The sequence below is a fragment of the Varanus komodoensis genome, unplaced genomic scaffold (assembly GCF_004798865.1).
Source record: "Varanus komodoensis strain SLA01 unplaced genomic scaffold, ASM479886v1 scaffold10, whole genome shotgun sequence".
Classification (NCBI taxonomy): domain Eukaryota; kingdom Metazoa; phylum Chordata; class Lepidosauria; order Squamata; family Varanidae; genus Varanus; species Varanus komodoensis.
In genome coordinates, this window is record NW_025335269.1 from 14095741 (window position 1) to 14116585 (window position 20845).

The following is a 20845-nucleotide window of genomic DNA, read 5'->3' on the forward strand; positions in this document are numbered from 1 at the left end:
ATAAGCATCCCTTCTATGCTCTCACTCAGGTCTTGTAAAGATATGCTGAGCATGGCCTTAGGCAGAGCCCATCCTGTGCAGGACCAGCTGATCCAAAGCCATTACTGAGTGCTTTTTATTTAGGTTTATTACACCAGCTGTGCATCCACCTAACAGTAATATTGTCCAAAGATGCTATGGCAGGCATTATCAAATGCTTGCTGAAATCAAGATATACATGGCTGATGAGCTTCCCATGATACCAAACGAGTAATACTTTATCTAATGTGGCTTATTCTTAATGACTCCATGGTGCCACCTATTCATCAATGCATTCCTTTCTAGATGCTTACAGACTAACCTCTTAAGGTTGCTCAGTTTCAGTGACATACTGAGTGAGCTGTCACCCCCTGGTTCCACCTTTCTCCCCCTTTTTAAGAGAAGGAAAGCATTGGCCCATCTCCTGTCTTACAGTTGCCCATCACTACTATGGCTTGCCTCTGTAAAAATGTTGTTGTAGGAAAAGCATCATTCACATTCTCCTATTAGCTGAATAATATTTGGCGTTCTTGAACTTCTGGTTAGTTACAGATGGATTCTGTTATGGAGGTTCCTACTGAAGGTGAGGGCATGGATGCTGCTCCTGCGAGTGAAGGTGGTGAGGTTGCTGCGGCTGCTGCTGCTGCTGTTGCTGCTGAAACAGGTGTTGAAGAAAGTGACTTAACTTGTCCTGAAGGAAAAACAGAGGAATCTCAGGTAAAACCACCAGTACAGGTTTGTGCTTCTCTTTTTCAGTGATGTTTTAGAAACTCGTGGTCCTCAACCAATTTTATGCCATTTCATTCCAGGGATTTCTGTTTGGACTATTGCAGTGTGCTCTGTCTGGGCTACCTTCAGAAACTTCAGCTGGTCCAGAATGCTGTGGCCAGACTGCTGACTGGGGCTGGTTACAAGAAGCATGCAACTCCATTGTTACAGCAGCCTCGCCGACTACCAGTCTGTTTCCAAGCCCAATTTTACCTTTATTACCCATGAAGCCCTTTACAACTTGGGACCAGGCTTCATGAAAGACTGCCTTCACGCATATGAACCTGCTGAAACTTTTCAGATTGTCTGCAGTGGGCCCTCGAGAGCTCTGCCTTTGGAGGCACATTTGGTAGCAACCTGAGAGGGCATTTGGGGGCAGTCTCCAGGCTGTAGTACTGGCTCCCAGTGGAGGATAAATTTCCTTCCTCCAGTATATTTCTGTTGCGAAGCAAAGTTTGCTTCATTCAGTAAGACCTTTGTAAACAGATCTGCTGGTCTGGATGCTGTTTTTGTTTTCAAAGTGCTTCATTTTCATTATATGTTATTGTTTACATTACATTTCTATACCACCCATAGCTGAAGCTGTCTGGGAGGTTCACAATATTTTAAGTCACTCATCCAAGTTTTAACCAGTTCTGACCCTCGTAACTTCCAAGATTAGGCAGGATCAAACACTTCAGGCTATATGGAAGCTTTATGTTAATGTGCTTTATTATTTTAATCTAGTTTATCTTGGTTTTGTAAGCCAACTTGAGTGCCAGTTGTAGTAGAAATGTGGGGTATAAGTCAAATTAAAATAGAATTTATGTATTTACTTTTATATCCTATTCTTTTCCTGCCAAGCAACCCAAGATAGTACACATGATTATTATCCTCCTCTCTGTTTTATATTCTCAATTTGGGGGTAGGTTAAGGGGAGAGTCAGTGACTGGCCCTAAGTCATGCAGTGAGCTTCATGACCCAGGGTGAATTAGAATCCATGTTTCCTGATTCCCAGTCCAACAATCTAACAGCTACACCCCTCCAAAATGCATAGCTGGATGTGGCACTAGGAATTCTCTTTGAGACTCTGCTGCCACCCCCACCAGAGCTGGCCCAAGACACTTTGCTGCCTGAGGCAAAGGGCATTCCTGCAGATTACAGCTTCTGCAGTAATCTTCTCCTATTTTGCATGCAGAAGCTGATTGGATTGGCAGTCCTTCATTGCACCTGAGGGCAACAGGGCAGCTTAGAGGGTGCAGAACATAATGTTTGGGCAAACCTTTGTTCTAAGAAGGAAGGAAACTGGTCAAGGAGCCAGGAGGAGAATCAGTGAGCTGGCACTGCTATCCTCTCCCTTAGCATCCCTCACCTGGGGGCAGTGTCTGACTGTACCTAATGGCAAGGCTGGTCTGCCTACTCCCTGCCCCTGTAGTGTCTTGGGTTCCTTGGAAAGGATTGCTACAATGGTTGAAGTGTGTAGTAAACTATATGATTTGGATTCCACAGTACTAAGGAGGTAAGCTGTAATTCTTAAAAGGGATGAGGTTTTTAATCTGAAAAATTATATGAAGCTCTAAGTTTCATTTACATTGGCGAGATTCTGGCTCTCTACATTGTGGAAGAAACAATTAGAATAATTTTAAATCAATAAAATACTGTCCATCCTCAGAACAGGTAGCTCCTTTCTCCAATACTTCAACTATGCCTTTTTTTTCAGTAATCCAGTCTATGATAAAAGTCCTGAATACTTCAAAGCCATCATACATCAGTCCTTAGAGCAGGGCAGAGAAACCTGTAGCCCTCCAGATACTGTTGGAGATTAACTCCCATCAGACCAAGCCATCATAGCCCATAGCAAGGGATGATAGCATTGTAATTCAACAATGGCTGGAGGGATAAAGGTTTCTCTCCCTTTTCTTAGATATCCCCCATTCCAAGGGCTTCTTTATTCAGTCCAATAGAAATGAAGCTGTCCTGTTCCTTAAAGTAAGTGTAGAACCTTGCAAGAGAAATACATGTTGAAAGTTACAGGCCCAGTCCAGCCAATGATCAAGTGCTGAACTTTGTTTAAATAGGAGAAAATCAAATGCATTAAGTTTGGCAAACTGTGCTAACTCAGGTTTTCTAGCTGTCCATATGGGTGGTTTCAATATGCACCAAAAATTTTCTCTGAAGTAGATAGGGAGATTATTTGCTGTTATACTGAGCTTTGCATTTCTTCAATTACATGGTAAAAGCACATGGGGTTTTTTTTTAATGCTAACTGTTCTGAGACCAAACCAAAAAAGGATTTAACCATTCAAGATCAGAGGTGAACAAAGTAGATTTCTGGGCACTTTAGACTTCAACTCCCAACCTTCCTGAACATGTCAGCAAGGGTTCCTGGGAAGTGAAACCAAAACATCTGGAGAGCCATCTGATCTATTTACTCCTGTTCTAGAGGGGTAACTGTTACTGTTCTAACTACTGCCTTTTTCTCCCCATGTTTTTCTCCTAAGGAAAACCTCAGCAACATTCCTTCAGTAGTGATAGAGCCTGCATCAAACAATGAAGGTGATGGAGAAGATCACGAGGTTCTAGTGAATGAATCAAAAGATGCTGTAGAAGATTCTGGTACTCAGGGCACTGATGGCCTCGCTGGTGAACCTTCAGGTATTGCAAGTGAGCCAGAAACTATCAAAGAAGTGCCGGCTGCATCTTCTGAGGAAAAGCCTGTATCAGCAGATGATGACATGCCACCCAACTTCCTCTTTAAGGTTTACTTGAGCATTTATTCATTTGAATTTTCTTTGACATGACATCACTGAATATAGAATAAGAAACATGGTGCGTATTTGAACCACTATTCTCTACAGTCCTTCTTAAATACAGGCCATAAAGAAGCAACTTTCAGTATACCAGTGTGTTATCATTTCACTGAACCAGTCAAACATAGAACTGTATCCAGGATTTGTATAAATGCAAACTATGGCACTGGGTACAGCCTTCTACTTGATACAAATCTTCTACTTGATACAAATCTCATTTTTCTTTGCGGATCTTCATCAAACAGTTGCTGAAATTCCAGCTGATGTCACAGGCCTCTGTTTGTCCAGGTATAATGGATATTTTTCCATTGCTACCACCTGGGGATGCCAACAGGTTCCATAGAGCTGTAAGACTCTTGCTCTCCTAGCTTGTAAAAGCAGCCACAGGGGCAGGGGCTAGCTGAGCTAGGAAGAGTATTGGAGGATGCCTCTTTACAACAGAGTATGCACCATTCTAACACGACAGGGCTGAGCAAAAAAGGAAATCTGTGAATGCTAGAGGGACATCCTAACCATAGCAATGAGGAAGCCCTTTTCTGCTAAGTCTCCAGTATTCTGTTCCATTTCTGGATAAAGTGGTGGAGGATGTGTTGATGTCCAAGGAGTTTGGAAATATGGCTTCTATACAACCCTGCCATTATTATGGAGCAAAGACAGCATTGGTCTCCTGATTGGCTTTTCCACTGCAGGAACTGGATATTGGGATAGTATCCCCCTTGGTTCTGCTGGACTTCTTAGTAACCTTTATTGTTATTGGACATAGTATTCTGGCTAACTAGCTGAGGACAGGTTGTATAGAGACCATTTCATGGGAGCTCCATTTACTCTCAGAAGGCATTCGATGGCATGGTGATTGGATTTTGGTTCCCCTTGGAATTCTTATCTTATTCCCCCCACCCCTTGCTATTTAACATACACATCAAACTGCTGGGAGAGGTTGTCCAGAATTTGGAGCCACAAGCATGCTGATGATCCTGACTCTTGTTTTCCCCAGGCCACCAACATCTAAGTCCAAAGAAACTGTTCTCATTCTAAACGTGTGTCTGATGTTAGCAATGGACTGGATGAAACACATTGAAATTTCATCCAGACAAAATAAGTGTGCTCCTGAGGAGGTAGACAGGGAATCAAATGGTGTTACACAGTGTGTGGAATTTCAGGGCTGCAGTTTAAGTATATTCCTAGAGTCAGTTTAGCAAACCCAAGTTTTGTGGTGGCCAAGAATAAATCTGCATGGCTAGTGAACCAACCCTGCCTGTTCGTAGAGATCTGGCCACAGTGAAATGTCTTCTATCCTGCTGCATCCTGTTTGGAGTACTGTAACATACTCTATATGGGTCTTTGAAAACTAGTCAGAAACTCCCACTAGTCCAAAATGCAGTAGCCAGACTATTGATGGAGCATTATAGTGAGCAAGTGATTCCCTTGTTACAACAACTCCACTAACTATGAGTCCTTTCTGAGCACAATTTACAATGCTGCTGATGACTGATAAAGCCACATAGGCCTTCAGGCCTGACTATGTCAAAAACAACATTTCCTGATACAAGCCTGCCCAGGTTTTAAGATCCTCCGGAGAGGCACATCTCTGTTTTACTATCATGGAAAGCATTTTTTAAAAAAACATGGGCGATAGTCATCTTAGAGGCTGTGGAGCTGCCTGACAAGGGAGGCCAGGCTGGCAGCATTTGTGCTGGGGAGAACGGGAAAAGACATTTTATTCTGACAGACTTCTGGCACTTGCTCCTAAAGCAGGTTTGAAACTGGTAGTTGCAGTTGTTTCTTCTTCTTGACCACCTGGTTTTATGTTCCACAGGAACTTCACGCATGCAATTTGCCTCCGCTTGATTTTCAGAGACCACCTTTTGCCCTTGTATCACAGCTCACCCCATTCTCTAGGGTCTGCTGGCTTTTCAGGTCATTATTTGTAATCCAAAGACAAATGTAGCCAAAGGATCAGAACCGGAAAAGCATGAACACATTATTCCACTTGCTTTTCAGACTTTGTACCAAGCAATGCCCATCTTTCTGAATAAAGGGCAAAAAGAAATGCAAAGGAAAAGGAAGATCTCAGCATCATGTTTCAGGTTTAAAAGTAGAGAACAGCTCTGTGGCAGCTTTTGAGGAAATAAAGAATGCTCTGTTCTCAAAGCCATCTATTTATTATGCTTTACAGGCTGAAGTACTACATGATTTTGAAGCAGCTAATAGTGATGAGCTGACTCTGAGGCGAGGAGATATTCTACTAGTAATCCCATGTGCCACACCTGCTGATCAGGTAACAGCAAAGGGCATTGCATCACTGCAAATTAAAACATTTACTTTTTTGAAAGAAAAGTACTACGTTTGATCATAGCTATGTTGCTTAAATTGAATTGTTTTTAGAAAATTTTCAGGTAACTCTGGGAATGTGAAATGTCTACTTGGAATGAATGAAAACTGCTTTTAAAAGTAACACTTAATGTATGTAAACAATAATGAGGTCCTAGGCAGGTAACTCGTGAAATAGAAGCATTTAAAACCCTTTTTTTTCTTGCAGGAAGCTGGTTGGTTAACAGGGATTAAGGAATCTGACTGGCTAAAATACAGAGATGTAACTACTTATAAAGGACTTTTTCCTGAGAATTTCACCCGCTGTTTGCAATAGATCTCAGCTCAGGAGGTATGAAGTGTGTGGTAGGAAGCTCGGTCCCTACATTTCGAACCTCTCCAATGCACAGGAGCCCACCTTTATAGTCGAGCCATTGTGGTTTACAGACTGGTGCCAGACAAAAATTTGGGTGACGCATATCAAATGAGCATGATTGCAAGAAGTTAAAAGCGGGCATATTCTGAAGCAGTAAATGGAAAAATGTCCTTATTTGTTCACATATATGTGGCAACAGATTTGTTTGTACTTTGTCAGAGCTATGGTGATCCTGTAACCTGATCCTTTCCTGTACAATGCTGAGTAGCCTCCTCAATACTGGAACCTTGACTTCTCTGCACTTAAGTGTATTGTATTGAGTTGCTGCACTGCAGAAGACTTGATTAGTAATCTTGTAGTACCGAGGTCGCAACTGATTTCAATGTGTTTTTTAAAAAATCTGCTGCAAAGTTTTTCAATGTTGTTTTCAAATATACATACACACACATGCATGAATGCTGACATGCTGTGTGTGCGAGTGTATATACAGCATAAGAATCATAGGGAACCAACCATAAGCATGTATGCCACAAGTAACTTAGACAGCAAGTGTTCTTGGCAAAGCTTGGGCAAGAATGAGAAGAGCCTCAAATTTGGCTATGGCACACAGTCCAACCTGCTTGCTTTCTAGTTCAGCAGATTTGCAAGAAGCCCCTATTCCAGGAGGCTGAAATTACTTCTGTATATAAGATGCACTGGAGTGGCGCTGTCATACTTTGGCTTTGATTTGTAGCACACTTGCAAAAGGTTGGCTTCCACTGATTATATATGCATCAACACATATCTTACCCTTTCATTGTAGTCCCTTTATGTAGTATTGTTCATACAGGCATTTGCTCTTACTGTCTGGCATTACAGTAAATAATTTTGTTCCAAGTGGAAACTAGCTGCTCTATTGCCAAAACATAAGACAATAATATCTGCATTTGTAATACACAATTTTCATTCCAAGATGACAAAAGTCATCAAGCTCACGTTCAAAGCTGCTAAAACACCAGGGAAGGCATGGCTCAAGTTGCCTCTGTATTACCTATTGCTATAGCTAAGGATGTGATAATTCTGATGAAGGAGGTTATAATGCTAATTTTATCTATTTTTAAATGTAACTGACTGGATAAGAGTCTAATCTAAGGAAAGAGGAACACAATATATTTTCACTATATGTATTTATTCAGCACACCTTTAATGATCCCCTGAAAGTAAAATATGATGTACCCTGTATCAAAATGTCATCTGTGACTATTATGTTTTTCAGTGTTGTGTCATTCAAAATAAATCTTGGATCAGCTCCACAAGCAGAATAGTTGCTTCTCATTAGTGTCACTTCTCATTAGTGTCACTTTATATACTGAATTCTGTTATACATCTAGGGCTGGATCTAGATTTAGTCCTAATTAGAGTAAACTGCTGAAATTAATGGAGCACAAGGACTAAATTAGATCCCATTGATTTCAGTGGGTATATGCTAACTATGACTAACTGGAGTCAAGCCGACTGGAAATAAGGTTTCGATTTTAAAAAACAATAATATCAAATGGTGAACTGACACTTCTACATCATCGCAAACTGACACACACTATAGGTAGGGTAACACCGAATCTGAGATTGAACAGGCAGAAATGAATTCATTCCTAGCTCAGATGAGTATAAGGACGGCATGTGGCTGTTTTCATAACCTTATAATTGTTACATCTTGTCTGCTTGGCAAATGATTTTCTCAAGCGGTCAGGGTCATTATGTTAACACATGTTATTAAGGTTATAAAAGCAAAATACCTAACATCACAATCTTATACATGCCTACTCAGAAGTAAGTTTAATTAGATTTAACAGGGCTTACTCCTGGGTAAGTGCATGTAGGATTGCAGCTGTAGGGCTGGATTCAACTTTACACTTCCTTCTCTTTTTTTCCCCAAGGAAAAAGGTCTTGCTGGAAATTTAAAATATCAAGGATGAGCTGAGTTCATGATATTGGTCATGCACTTCCACACTTATATTTTATCTGCAAGGGCTAGGCAAGATACTGAATTCCACATGGAAAAGCCATTAGTGTGATTCTGTAATATGCAAATACCTTTGCAAGTTTTCTTGCCAAAGACATCCACGTAACTCTGGAGCTTATAGACCCGTATTTTATTGTCTTCTTCAACCACCAGAGACTTATCTATTTCTGAATGACTGTTAGGATGGAAGTTGTCCCCTAGAGTCCACAGAATCCTTTATGTTTTACTACTGAAATGACCTATCATATTGTGCATCCTGACCACTAGAGGGAACCAAGAGATCACAGTATAATAGTTTCTCCACTAAATGTAACAGTTCTGCTGACTCAAAATGCTTGCTAAAATTCCTATTCAAATATTTTTGTACCTTTATGTTAAACTGCCTTACACTGAAGTATACTTCCAGTCCATCTAACTAGCTCACTGGGCTGTGCTCTCAGATATGGCTCTCCCATCTTAGAGATTCTTTGCAGCTCATGCTGCCAAAACTCTTTTGAAATACCAAGGACTGAACACCCAAGACCTTTTTGCGTACCAAACATGTGCCCTTAAGTACTGACTGACAGTGACTCCATATGTATGTATGCAACACCTCAGAGGTGTTAGACACAAAATAAAACAGCCATGTATAAGCAGGCAGATATATCCAGGTGGTAAGATCTATGGAAAATCATACTACAAGTGCTTGTAGCTGGGGGCACATGACCCCCCCCCCGCCCCACACACACACACACACACACTACTGCACCACTTATTTCAAATGATCAAAACTGTCTCAAGGGATAATGGCTAGATCAATATTCCACAAGACTATTAGGTATACACAATATAATGCATAAAATATTGTGGTGTTTCCACTGATTGTTAATGGTGCCAGTTGGCAACAGTATAAATTTTGCAAATACAAAGAGTGAGCCATGTGCACTTTGTGATCTGATACACGTAGGCATGAGCTTCACTTTCTCAAAAGTCCCATGGTACTAAACCTAGTGTCAAAGAAATAGTTTAAAGTTCTATGTAAGAACTTGAATGGAGAAAATTTACACACAAACTGCCGAGGCCACATTTTATTAATGTGTTCCTTTAATTCACAAGGAGTGCATAACTCCCTCTTAAAAAAAATATACTGTTAAAAAACAAAATGTAAAATTAATGACATTTTTATAGTGAAACCAAATAATCATTACAGACTTTCATTGTAAAGTATTATCTCATGTAGGTTAGATTCTACAGGTTAGAAACACACCTCTCTCCAGTGGATTCCTAGTCATTAGAAAAACAGATTCAATAATCATTGAATACATTACAGCAAGTATTTTTATATTAGGCGTGATTCTGTTCTCTCTCTCTCTCTCTCTATATATATATATATATATATATGCAAATGTGATACCGATTTGGTGAGGTATTACAGAGCACAGGGAAAGGTCCCCTTGATCATTCAATAAATAAATACTTTCACTATGAGTTCCAAAAGTAAGCAACCTGCTGCCAACATTATTGTAGTCCAAGAGCAACAAATTCTGAGCAGCTCTGAAATCAGGTTTTCACTCTGAAACAGAAAACAATGAATTTACTAGCAGGAAGGTGACATCCATCAAAATGTATACTTCCTTACACTAACACATAGAGAAGGAGACTCCATGGAGACATAGCCCTTTTGAATGGGCATGGTAGTACAGCCAAGAAACAAATTTAACACCATCTGCTGCTGCTGAAAACTACCTATATACATGGTTGCATGACTCCATAGCAACCACACAGAGCAATCTTAACATTTCCCTTTTCACTACAAATGAAAAATATGTTCTTACTCAACAAGAGAGCTCACGGAAATAAAACGCTATAGTGGAAACACTCATTCTGTACGTATATTTTCCTATTCTCCAGCAGACTGATGAAATGTTTGGCAATGTCCTGTCTGATCCTCAAATCCTTCTAATTCAGCTGGTAACATGGAACATTTGACAAGGCAACATGAAGACTAGGTTACAGTTTTTTATTTCTAGAATTTATTAGCAAGTACTTCACAGTCAGACTGAATTTTACTTACTTACAAAAAGAACTTGCCTCTTATTGCCGTATTTGCTATACTACTGGTTTCTCACTGTCCTGTTTTTCTTCTGATTCTTCATCAGATCCTAAGAAAGGCAAATAAAATGATTACAATAATATAAAACAAAGCTTGGTAAGTGTCAAGATATAGGTATTTTACATAATATATAAATCCTGTGTATGTGTGTAGAATGAAAGGTATGAAATCCTTTAGTCTGAATCAGTATAACCTAGAACAGCACTGATGTGCAATTCTGTTAAATGTGTAATTAGACAGTTACTGTAATGAGTTTTGCTATAGCTCTATATCGAAAGTGTATCAAATGTGTAAAACAATTTGAGGGGATATATAACTGGAACACAGAGGAAGGCTCGGAAAATCTGTTTTTAAGTTAATGATTCTTTCAACTATACTCTTTCAACTATACCTAACAGTGGAAATGCTCCCCAGTATGACTGGCTCTTCGAAAAATCCATCTGAATGGATGAATGTTTATTTCTATACCACTCCACATCTAAACAGATTCTGGAGCAGTGAACAGCATGAGATTAAAACAAATGAAGAACAAAACATTAAAAAGATTAAAAAGCAAAATAACATTAAGACTTTGGTAGGCAGCAAGAACAGGCTAGCTGGAATAAATTGTTTTAGCAAACATCAAAAACAGCACAGTGTTGGTACCTGTCTAATCTTTAAAGGCAGGGGATTCTATAGAAATGGAACTGCTGTAACGAAGGCTCCTCCTGGTGGACTTCAGACAGGCCATGGCTCCATGTGGAATCACCCTCAGAATGTCCTTTGATGACCTCAGTGACTAGGCAGGTTGGCACAAGAAAAGGTGCTTTCTCTCTATCCTGCCCTCAAGTTGTTCAAGACTTTGTACACTAGTACTAAATCTTTAAATCTGGCTTTGCAGCAAACTGGTAGCCAAGCCAGCATAGTTGCTTCAGCAAAGGAACTGCAAGTAAAAAAAAAGACAGCTCCCCACAGCATTCTTCACTAACTGCAGCTTCGGGAACAACCTTAAGAGTCGGCCCACATGAAGCACACTATAACAATCTAGTCTTGAGGTTACCAGTGCATCGGCCACTGTGGCCAAGCTATCTCTGTTCAGAGGAAGTTGCCACTATCAAAAGGCACTACACTACAGTCACTTGGGATTCTATCAACAACAATGGGTCTAGGAGTACCCCCAGGCTATGAACGTGCTGCTTCAGGGGGAACAGGTAATAAACTGATCATCCAGATTCCAGAATCATTCACCACAAGGCTTCTGTTTTTCCAGGATTCAGTTTCGGTTTATTGGCCTTTATCCAGCCATCAATGAGTCCAGATACTGATCCAGGACTTGCACAGCCTCTCCTTATTTAGCTGTTGCAGGGAGATAGAACTGACTGTCATCAGCTCACTGATGGCACTCCAAATCCTCTAATAACCACGCCAAGCCATTTCATATGCCTCTTAAGTAACACTGAGGAATCCCCTGTGGAACTGCAGCAATTCAAGAAATGACAGTCACCCAGTGTTACTCTTTGGAACTGACCTTTAAGTTAAGACTAGAACCACTGCCTTCAATAATTGACTCAGAGTCAATCCAGGAGGCTACCCTGGTCAAGGCTATCAAAAACTGGTGAAAGATCAAGTAGAACTGGCAGGGGGACACTCCCGTCTCTTTCTTAATAGAGATCAGTCATCAAGGCAGCCCAAACTAATTCACTCCCATAACCAGGTCAAAACCAAGACTGAAATAGACACCAGCATCCTCCAAGAGTGCCTGCAGTTGCTCAACCACCTTCTCTAAAAAGGGCTTGCTTGCTTCCGGACGGTAGTCATCAAATAGTGTTGGGTCCAGAGGGGGTTTTTTCCAGGTGTGGCTGCATAGTACTGTCTCTTCAAGAACAGCAGGCACCACCCCACCCCTCCAGGCAAAGATGCATTTACTACTCTTCAGACCCACCCAGTTAGACCATCCTTGGCTAGCTTTTATCAGGCAGGAAGGGTAAGGATCAAGCGAGCATGTAGTCAGTCACACTGCTGCAAGCATCTTGCCCACATTATCAGGCCATAATAATGGAAATTGATCCCATAAAATCAAGCAAATGGTGGCAGCTGACACTTCAACTGGAGCTGCACTAACAGCATCAAGAGCACTGCAGAGACAAGCAATTTTGCCTCAAAGCATGATGCAAAAAGGTCACAGATCTATGTGGGGCCCAGGTGTAAACAGCCCCTGAACCACCCTGGAGAGTCCTGCTACATGGCTACTTGAGGACACAATGGAAGCAACAATGTAACACTTCTTTGCTTCCTGCAATAGACTCAGTTATGTGTTCCAGAGCATGTTTGGTCATCATCACTGTGGGTCTTACGACATCTGCGCTCTAGCAGATGTCCAGCCTGTTTTATGGACCACAGATCACCAGTATTCCAAGGAGCAGAGTGGTCTCTAGAGTGTTGATAAGGACACATGGCCAGGAGCAAGTCTATGGCCTTTGGTATCACAACAATCCACAGTGAGACTAGGGCCTTAGCTGGAGCTCCAGCTCTATGCCTGGGAAATCTTCAAGAGCATTCCAAAATCCATTGGATTCCAATGGTCTCCTGAGGTGAACCATCTGAATTGGCCTCCACTCCTGCAATAGGGAAGTAATGTCCAAAGTTCAAACCTCACCAGGAAATGGCAGGTCATGACAATAGGGTTAGTTGGACATTCCCCCCCCCCCCCATTTCCAGACTACTCATTTCACAGTATGGCACAAAGACCAATCAAGGGTATGCCCACTTCATATTTTGGGCCAGTGACAAACCATGACAGCCCTATAGATGCTCTGTAGCCTGTGAAGTCGCAAGCCAATGCCCCAGAGGTGGCATCAGCATGGAAACTGAAATTATCCAGGTCCATCATCCTGGGCTCCTTCAACATCACATCTGAGTTCAGTCAAGGAGAGTACTAGGCAGCAGGACTGGAAGTGCACCTGCAGAATTCCATATTTCTCTATGGCCCCACACAAGATACTACCTTTCAAGGGCTGCTTCAAATGGAGCACAGGCACATATGCATATGTATATTAAATTTGATGAATTATTTGCTCAATATGATTACATAGGGTTTTTTCCCAAAATCAGAAAATATAATCTAATGGAGAGAAAACTGGTAATGTAATGGCCCTAAAAAGTCTCTACACATCTGCAGAATTTATTGCATTAAAGTCAAACTACCTTCTTCAGTGCTATGATAAATTAAATGGTTTGGAAATCTTATAATTTTCTGCAAGTTTAGTGCTATAGCTTCAATGAGCTGATCAACAGGTTTACTACCATACAAGCAGAAAAGCCTTTATACACTCAGGGCATGCCTTTCCACTTTTGGTACCAATGAAAAGAATAAGCAAAGAAATCATCAGAGCCTCATCCTACTGGCCCGGCCTCCCCTACAGGTACCAACTAATCTGCTGGAAAGGAAAGAAAGTGAAGACCGTAACAGAGCTCACCACAGCCTTATCAAGCTGGATTGCTCTTTCCTCCTGACCACATGGCTGTTGACCACTGATGACTTGCTTCATGTTGAAATTCTCTGATGTGATTTCTATAAATATATTTTGGTATTACCAGTAAGACTGCTGGGAAAATCTGTATCCTGAAAGATGGGCTGTAAATAATTGTAAGAAGCAAACAACTGCAAAACTATATAAATAGTAATCACTTAGTTGTTAAAATTACGAAAATAAAACAGAATACCAACACATCCTGATAAAAACAGTAAGGAAAGAAAATTGCTCCTTTCTCCGTTATGTGTCATCTTCTCTAGTCACCACTAGATGGAGGTAAATGGAAAGTAATTCCACTTCTATTAAATTATGTACTATTTTCCCACAATCCCCCAAAGCAATCCAAATATCACTATATTTATACTGCATGCTTGCTACTGAGAGCAATCTAGAACACTTTTACTCTTTTCTCTTTAACAAAGAAAGAAAACACAGAAATAGTTGAGATTCCTAGTAATTCAGAATTCTCCTTCATATTGACTTTTACACTACTGCATAGAAAGCATAAAGTGCAACATAACACTTCCATTATTCTGTTCTTTTTTCATTATTAGATTTCAACTATCCTCCCTTTACTGATAGTATTATGCCTAAAAGCATTAAAAGATGCTTTACTAGTGATTTGTTGAAGCAGAGGGAAAAGGTTGAAAAATTAGCAAGTTTGTAAGTGCCACACTGTTCATTTCTGTCCCTCCCAGCCCTCCCCAATTATTTTAGGGAGCAGAAGCTGCTATCCTCCTCACCAACTCTTCCCAATAGTTCTTAGTGCTATTTATGGACAGCTGCTCTTTAATGATGTCATTTCATTATTTTTAGGTACAGTCTTATATTCTGTGCTATTTTGTTGCACACCGTAAGACAAGAAGGATCTGGAATGTTGTTTGGAAAAAAAAGTATGCCTTGAGTTTATGAACATCGACCATATTTTTTCACAGGCTCTCAAAGGGAGCCCACCAGCACTGTCAGAAATTCAAGGCTGAGGTGAAATTTGGTTGGCATCTTCGTCTATCTTGCCCTTTTCATCCACCAAAAGAAAGAAAATCTGCAACAGTTAACAGAACAATAAAAACAAACAAAAACTACAAACACAAAAAATACTACAATGAAACATGTACAAAGCTCATGGATGCTGGAAGAGCAAGTCTCCTGGGTCACACCAAAGACCCACCTGGTTCAGCATCCGGTCTCCCACAGTGGCCAATCAGGTGCCTCTGGAAAGCACGCAATCAAGACACGAGAGCAATAGCCCTCTAACATGTTTTGGCTTCTATGAGTTTCATGCCTTGCTTATTCTGTTATGACTTTTCAAAATTTGGGGTTAATTTGGCTTGTCAATTTGGGATTCTGTTTTTACGATGTTTTTACTGTTAATGTATTTTGCACTGCATTTTATCTCCTGCTGCCAATCACCAAGAGATCTTCAGCTATTGGGTAATATAGAAACCACAACCATAGTATTTTACTGTGTTAATATATGCTACTCTAATCTTCTTAGGGTAGGGGTGCAGAGGTTGTATTCCATTTCAGGGAAGTTCTTCAATGCCACATTCCAGTGGTGTGCAGAAATGAATGCAAATGGGTGGAGACAAAGTACAAAAAAAAAAAAAACTAACCCCACTGCATTTTAGTTTAAAGCTCTTACAAATAACAAAGCCTTAGAAAAGTCAATAACAAAGTCTTAGGAAAAAGTAATTTCAACCATTTAGAATGGAGAGAAAATTACATTAAAGCTGGGAAACTACCAAACAAAAAATGCTTTGAGAAATGGTACGGACAAGGTACGGACCCAAGATCATCTGGATAACCCTAGGGGGGCAGATTAGGACCCCAGGAGGGCCTACTATGGCCTCTAAGCTTGGGCTTTCTGCCTTAGAGAGTAACAGCAAAATGTCACTGATTTGAATAAATTGCCCGATGCTCCCAGGAATGAGTATTCAGAGGAATGCTGCATTGGATACAAGAAGTAACATATAACAATATTGAGGGCTAATAGCCAATGATGGCCTTAGTATCCATTGAATCTGCCTAAGCTCTCTTTAAATCTATTTAAGTAATTGGCCATTGCCTAATACAGCAAACTTCACATTTTATCTGTGTATTGTAGGAAGTAGTACTTCTTTTTCAATATTGGCAGCCAATGTCATGCAATTTTAGGTTAATTTTTTTAGGCATTTGGCAACACCTTAGAGATTCTGCTGTATCTATACTGAACTTTGTTCAGTTTCAAGATAATTACAGATTTGTTATATTTTATTAATTATTACTTTAAAGCTTTGCTGGGGAGATTTTAACTAAAGGGTGTAAAGTATTTTTTAAAGTAAATTCCAAATCTTCAGGGTTTTTTGTGTTGCAGTACTGGAAGATTCCTTCTCACTGCAAAACAAAAACAAAAACAAAAACAAAAACAAACCCTTCAGTTCCAACAGTTCCTTCCATTACAAGACCACTTAAATTACCTGCTTCAGATTCAGGAGGGGAATAAAACTGCCCTTCAGAGGGGAGACCAGGCTGAATAAGGGCAGCTCGCTCAGAGGCATCCTGAACCAACAGTAATCCTGAAAGTAAATAATTACAGCAGTATTTACAATTACTACAGCATCAATCAATGTAGAAGTTATAGATAGCCATAATCTTTACTGCACTTCAAGAGGACTGCCTTCCCTGCCCTGTGAAGCGGCTGCCTGCCCCTGGCTGGAGAAGCAGTGGCTGTGCTCCAGAAGCAGGGCTGTCACCACCAGTGACTACTTCAGAGAGGGAAGACTGAGGCAGAGACCTTGTGCAGCGGATAAAGGGCAATGCCAAAGGCCATAACCCATTTGCTGCCTGCTTCAGATCTGCTGTGGGTCAGCATGTCTCACAGTAATTGCTATTGATCAGCTTAGAAGCATAGCAGCCAGTTTGTTTTTAGTGTTTGTATCATATACCACTTTAATTGTGTGTCTGGGTAACTTTGGAAATCAAGAGAGTGCCCCTACTGCTGTGGTCATGGACAGAGGAATCTTCCCAACTGAGGCACTGCGCAAGTGCAGCACCCATACATGTGATGGAGAGAGACCACAACGAAGAAGAGAGGCTAGAAGGGTTATCCCTTCTTCCAGTTTTCCTCCTAATCAGATAATTCCTGGCAAGCTTACCAGCCTGCCCTTGGGTCTGGTGCTGCTGCTGAATTCCAGGTTGGCTCAGAATAAGACCATCCTCATCCAGTAGTTTAAGCCCTATTATATTCTGGGCCAGAGAAAGAAGCTGCAGAGCCTTTGGTAGTTCACTGTGATGAATTTGCCCAGCACTTTGAAGATAAAGTTGCTCATATTTATCATGAATTTGACACCACAATTAATGCAGTTCCACTAGTAGAGGCATCTACAGCACCATCTGGTACAGTTTTATTGGATGAGCCTCAGTTATTGAGGCCTGAGAATGTGTACAAAGTGCTTGGTTAAGTCTAGTCCACCACTTGTGTGTGCTCAACCCTTGCCCCTTATGACTTCTTACAAAAATTAAGGAAGAGTCCAAGAGAATATGAACGCCTCCTTGAGGGAGGGAGTGGTGCCAGCCTCTCTGAAAGAGGCTGCAATTAAGCCATTCTCAAAAAAGCCTAACCTGGGCTCAGAGGATGTTAATGACTTTAGACCAGTAGCCAACATTCCCTTCCTGGGCAATGTGCTTGAGCAAGTGGTGGCTGAACAACTCCAGGCACTCCTGAATGAAACAAATGATATAGATCCAATTCAATCAAGCTTCAGGCCTAGTTTTGGAATGGAAACTGCCTTGGTTGCCCTGTGGGAATGACCCTTGCTGGGAGAAAGTCATAGGGAGCACAACCCTGTTGATTCTCCAGGACCTCTCAGCAGCTTTCAATAACACCAATCATAGTATCTTTCTGCACAGGCTAGCTGGGCTAGGAGTGGGCACTGCACGGCACAGCAATGCTTCTACTCCTACGTGACTGGTTGATTCCAGGGTGTGGTGCTGGGGAATTACTGCTCTGTGCCATGGCAGTTATGTCATGGGATACCGCATGGTTCTATGTTATTCCCTATGCTATTTAATATCTGCATGAAACTGCTGGAGGATGTTATCCAAGGATATGGGCTGAGGTGCCACCAATGATGCAAATAACACTCAGCTCCACCTTACTTTTTCATCCAACTCAGGTGAGGCAGCGGCCACTCTGAGTCAGTGTCTGAGCATGGTAATGGATTGAGGGCCAACAAAGACTCAATCCAGACAAGATGGAGGTGCTGCTAGTGGTTGGTACATCAGTCCAGTAGTCATCTGGGGGTGGTCCTGGGCCCAGCACTGTCACTTGAGGCCCAAATGCACTTGGTGGAATGGAGCACATTTTATCAGTTTAAGCTGATATACCAACTACGACCCTATCTGGACTGAAAGAGCTTAGCTACCATTAGCCATGTTCTGGTAACCGCTCATTAGATTTACTGCAGTGTGCTGTATGTGGGGTTGCACTTGAAAACAGATCCTAAACGGGGCAGCAATATTGTTAATGGGGACTGATTCACAAAAATACATTATGCCAGTCCTCCTGCAGCTACGCTGGCTGCTGGTTGAAGTTCAGGCCCAATTCAAAGTGCTAGTGCTAACATTCAAAGCTCTAAATGGCTTGGGGGCAGGTTATCTGAAGGATAACCTTTTCCCATATGTGCTTATGTGGACCCTGAGGTCATCTTCAGGGGTCCTTCTCTGGGAGCCCTTTCCAAAGGAAGTGAGGCAGGTGGCTACCAGAAGGAGGGTCTTTTCAGTTGTGGCATCCAAGCTGTGCAATGAGCTACCCAAAGAGGTGCACCTGGTACTTTGTACTTTCTTTGGCACCAGGAGACCTTTCTATTTTCCCAGTATTTTAATAGTGTAACTGTTAAACTTTGTTTTTAAATACTCCATTGCATTCTGTACTGCTGCTATGCTTCCATGATGAATCATAACAACTGCAATTGTTACTTTCAATTAATGTGTGTCTTTTTAACTTTTGTATAATTTTAATTTTTGTTAACCACCCAGAGCTTTGGCTATTGGGCAATAAATAAATAAATAGCAATGTAATTCTACCTTGTGGACATCAAAGCAGCATTATCTTCCAAAGCACTGTATAAACATATCGTGTACCTTGAAGTTCTTTCTGTTTGCACAGGAAATAAGATTCCTGTCAACAATACTAAGTATAGCAAAGAAACATACTGTTTTCCTCTTCTGCTTCTTGTGGTAGAACTTTGAAATCCAGAAACCAGGTTTCTATCCAGGCAAGAATGAAAGATATGATGGGCAACACATAGCCAAAAGCACCTTGAGATAATAGCTTGAGGGAGAAAGAATATTATGTACTTATGTAAAGAACTATCATAATGAAACAGTTACATGATTTAAAGAACATAAATTAGCATATATTAAGTTAATCCATACCTTAGAGAGAATGACTTTTACTAATAGGAAGGCACTGGTTACTGCTGTAGTAAACTGAAAGAAAAATTAATACCTATTAATGCAGTCATCTCCTCTGTTTTTACATGCTACTGCAATGTGCCATAAACAGGCGAATATAAAGGCATGATGGTCCTCATTAAGTTATGAGCAAAAGCTTGTAATCTCACTGGCTTATAAAAGTTAGGGTGCAATCCTATAGTCCCTTCAGCAGATTCCTATAAAGCTCCACACACAGAGGATTATGAACACCCAGTGCAAGGCATCACTGCAACAATCTCTGCTACCACCACATTTTATGCCCAGCATGCTGTCTGGAAGGCTGATTTTGGCAATTGACATTTAGCATCATGGAGGTGAGGGAAGAAGGCTGCAATTCTGTAGCTCCAGCCCCCTTCCCTCTCCTCCCCTCTGGCATAAACTCCTTTCCCCCTTTCCAAGGCCCAGCTCCAGCTTGGGAAGGGCAATGGGTGCAGTTCTTTCCATGCTGGCTGCAGGGGCTTCACCTTCAACATGAACACGTAGGTCAGAAGGCCAAAGGATCGCACTAAAAGGGACTCAGGATATTTAAACAAAATGTAATTTGCCAAAGAACCATCCATACAATTTGTATCTACAGTACATCCACAGGACTTTGCTCACCATTTAAAAGCACTTGTTATCTCCAGTGGATTCGTCACATGTTAGGATATGTATTATGTGCAATCCTATCATATAAAAGAAAAAGACACCCAGGCATAGACAGGGTGCCTACAAGTCCCTGAAAGTTTTACAGAAAACAATGCTCTAAGGTATGAATCTCTTTTACAGTTACATAATAAAAATGTTAAAACAAACAGGAAGAGGGATTGAAACAATGAACAATGATTAAGCAGAAGGGTAAGTTTCCAGTTGATGCAGCAATCAACATTTCTGTTTACCTCAACAGAACAAATGTCTTTGCAATAAAAGCTTTTGGTTTTAAAAACTGCAATGAAAACAGAGGCAGGTTCTCCCAGACAACTATCTCACACTTGACTAATATTCATGAAGACAGTACTCAGGAACTGTAAAAAATAATCTAATCTTCAATCAATACAATACTATTGCAATACAATACTGGAACAATATAATACTGCAATAGATAGCACAGCTTCAGAGACTGTATTAGATTACAAAGCATCATTTTTCAAAACCTTAAAATTCAATTCAAAAGTACCCTACTTACTGCTATTGCCCACCAGTGTCGCAGTCTGCACAATGCATAAGCAAGTATCAAAATCTTAAACCGAAAGACTGCCAGGAGCTAAAGAGAAAAGGGGGGGGGCAAGAGAGACAGAAGGCATTAGGGTGATCTTAAACATATTTTTTTTAAAAAAACTCAGAGGGTTACAGGCCTTCAATGCACAGTAAGAGAAGTACAGAGGCAAAGGTTTTATTTGAGCTCCTTCTGCCATGCAAAACACTTAGCCAATTTTGGCCATCCAAGCATGGCACCTTGGAGCATGAGGACAGGAGACTGAGGTGCCACCAGGATACCACATATACTGGCAGAATCTGCCTCCT

The 20845-nt window shown here is 41.0% G+C and overlaps 2 protein-coding genes across 11 annotated transcripts in view; one reads left to right on the forward strand and one right to left on the reverse strand.

Moving 5' to 3' along the window:
• The window catches only part of AMPH (amphiphysin), a 99230-nt gene extending 92825 nt beyond the window's left edge, over positions 1-6405 (forward strand). The window contains exons 19-22 of the mRNA XM_044454352.1: positions 565-735; positions 3267-3524; positions 5752-5853; positions 6115-6405. Of these exons, the coding sequence (XP_044310287.1) occupies positions 565-735; positions 3267-3524; positions 5752-5853; positions 6115-6222 (639 nt within the window). The 3' untranslated portion in view covers positions 6223-6405. The remainder of the gene's footprint in view (positions 1-564; positions 736-3266; positions 3525-5751; positions 5854-6114) is intronic.
• A 2910-nt stretch (positions 6406-9315) lies between these two features.
• The window catches only part of STARD3NL (STARD3 N-terminal like), a 28346-nt gene continuing 16816 nt past the window's right edge, over positions 9316-20845 (reverse strand). Inside the window, exons 4-10 of one of the 10 annotated variants that reach the window (XM_044454371.1) lie at positions 20508-20585; positions 19283-19336; positions 19061-19178; positions 16324-16422; positions 13811-13905; positions 10334-10404; positions 9316-9815 (exon numbers count right to left, since the gene is read on the reverse strand). In XM_044454371.1, the coding sequence (XP_044310306.1) occupies positions 10357-10404; positions 13811-13905; positions 16324-16422; positions 19061-19178; positions 19283-19336; positions 20508-20585 (492 nt within the window). In that variant the 3' untranslated portion in view covers positions 9316-9815; positions 10334-10356. Of the gene's footprint in view, positions 9816-10316; positions 10405-11000; positions 12953-13810; positions 13906-16323; positions 16423-19060; positions 19179-19282; positions 19337-20507; positions 20586-20845 lie in introns of those variants that run through there. The other 9 variants (XM_044454379.1, XM_044454387.1, XR_006417028.1 and 6 more) reach the window with 9 other exon arrangements.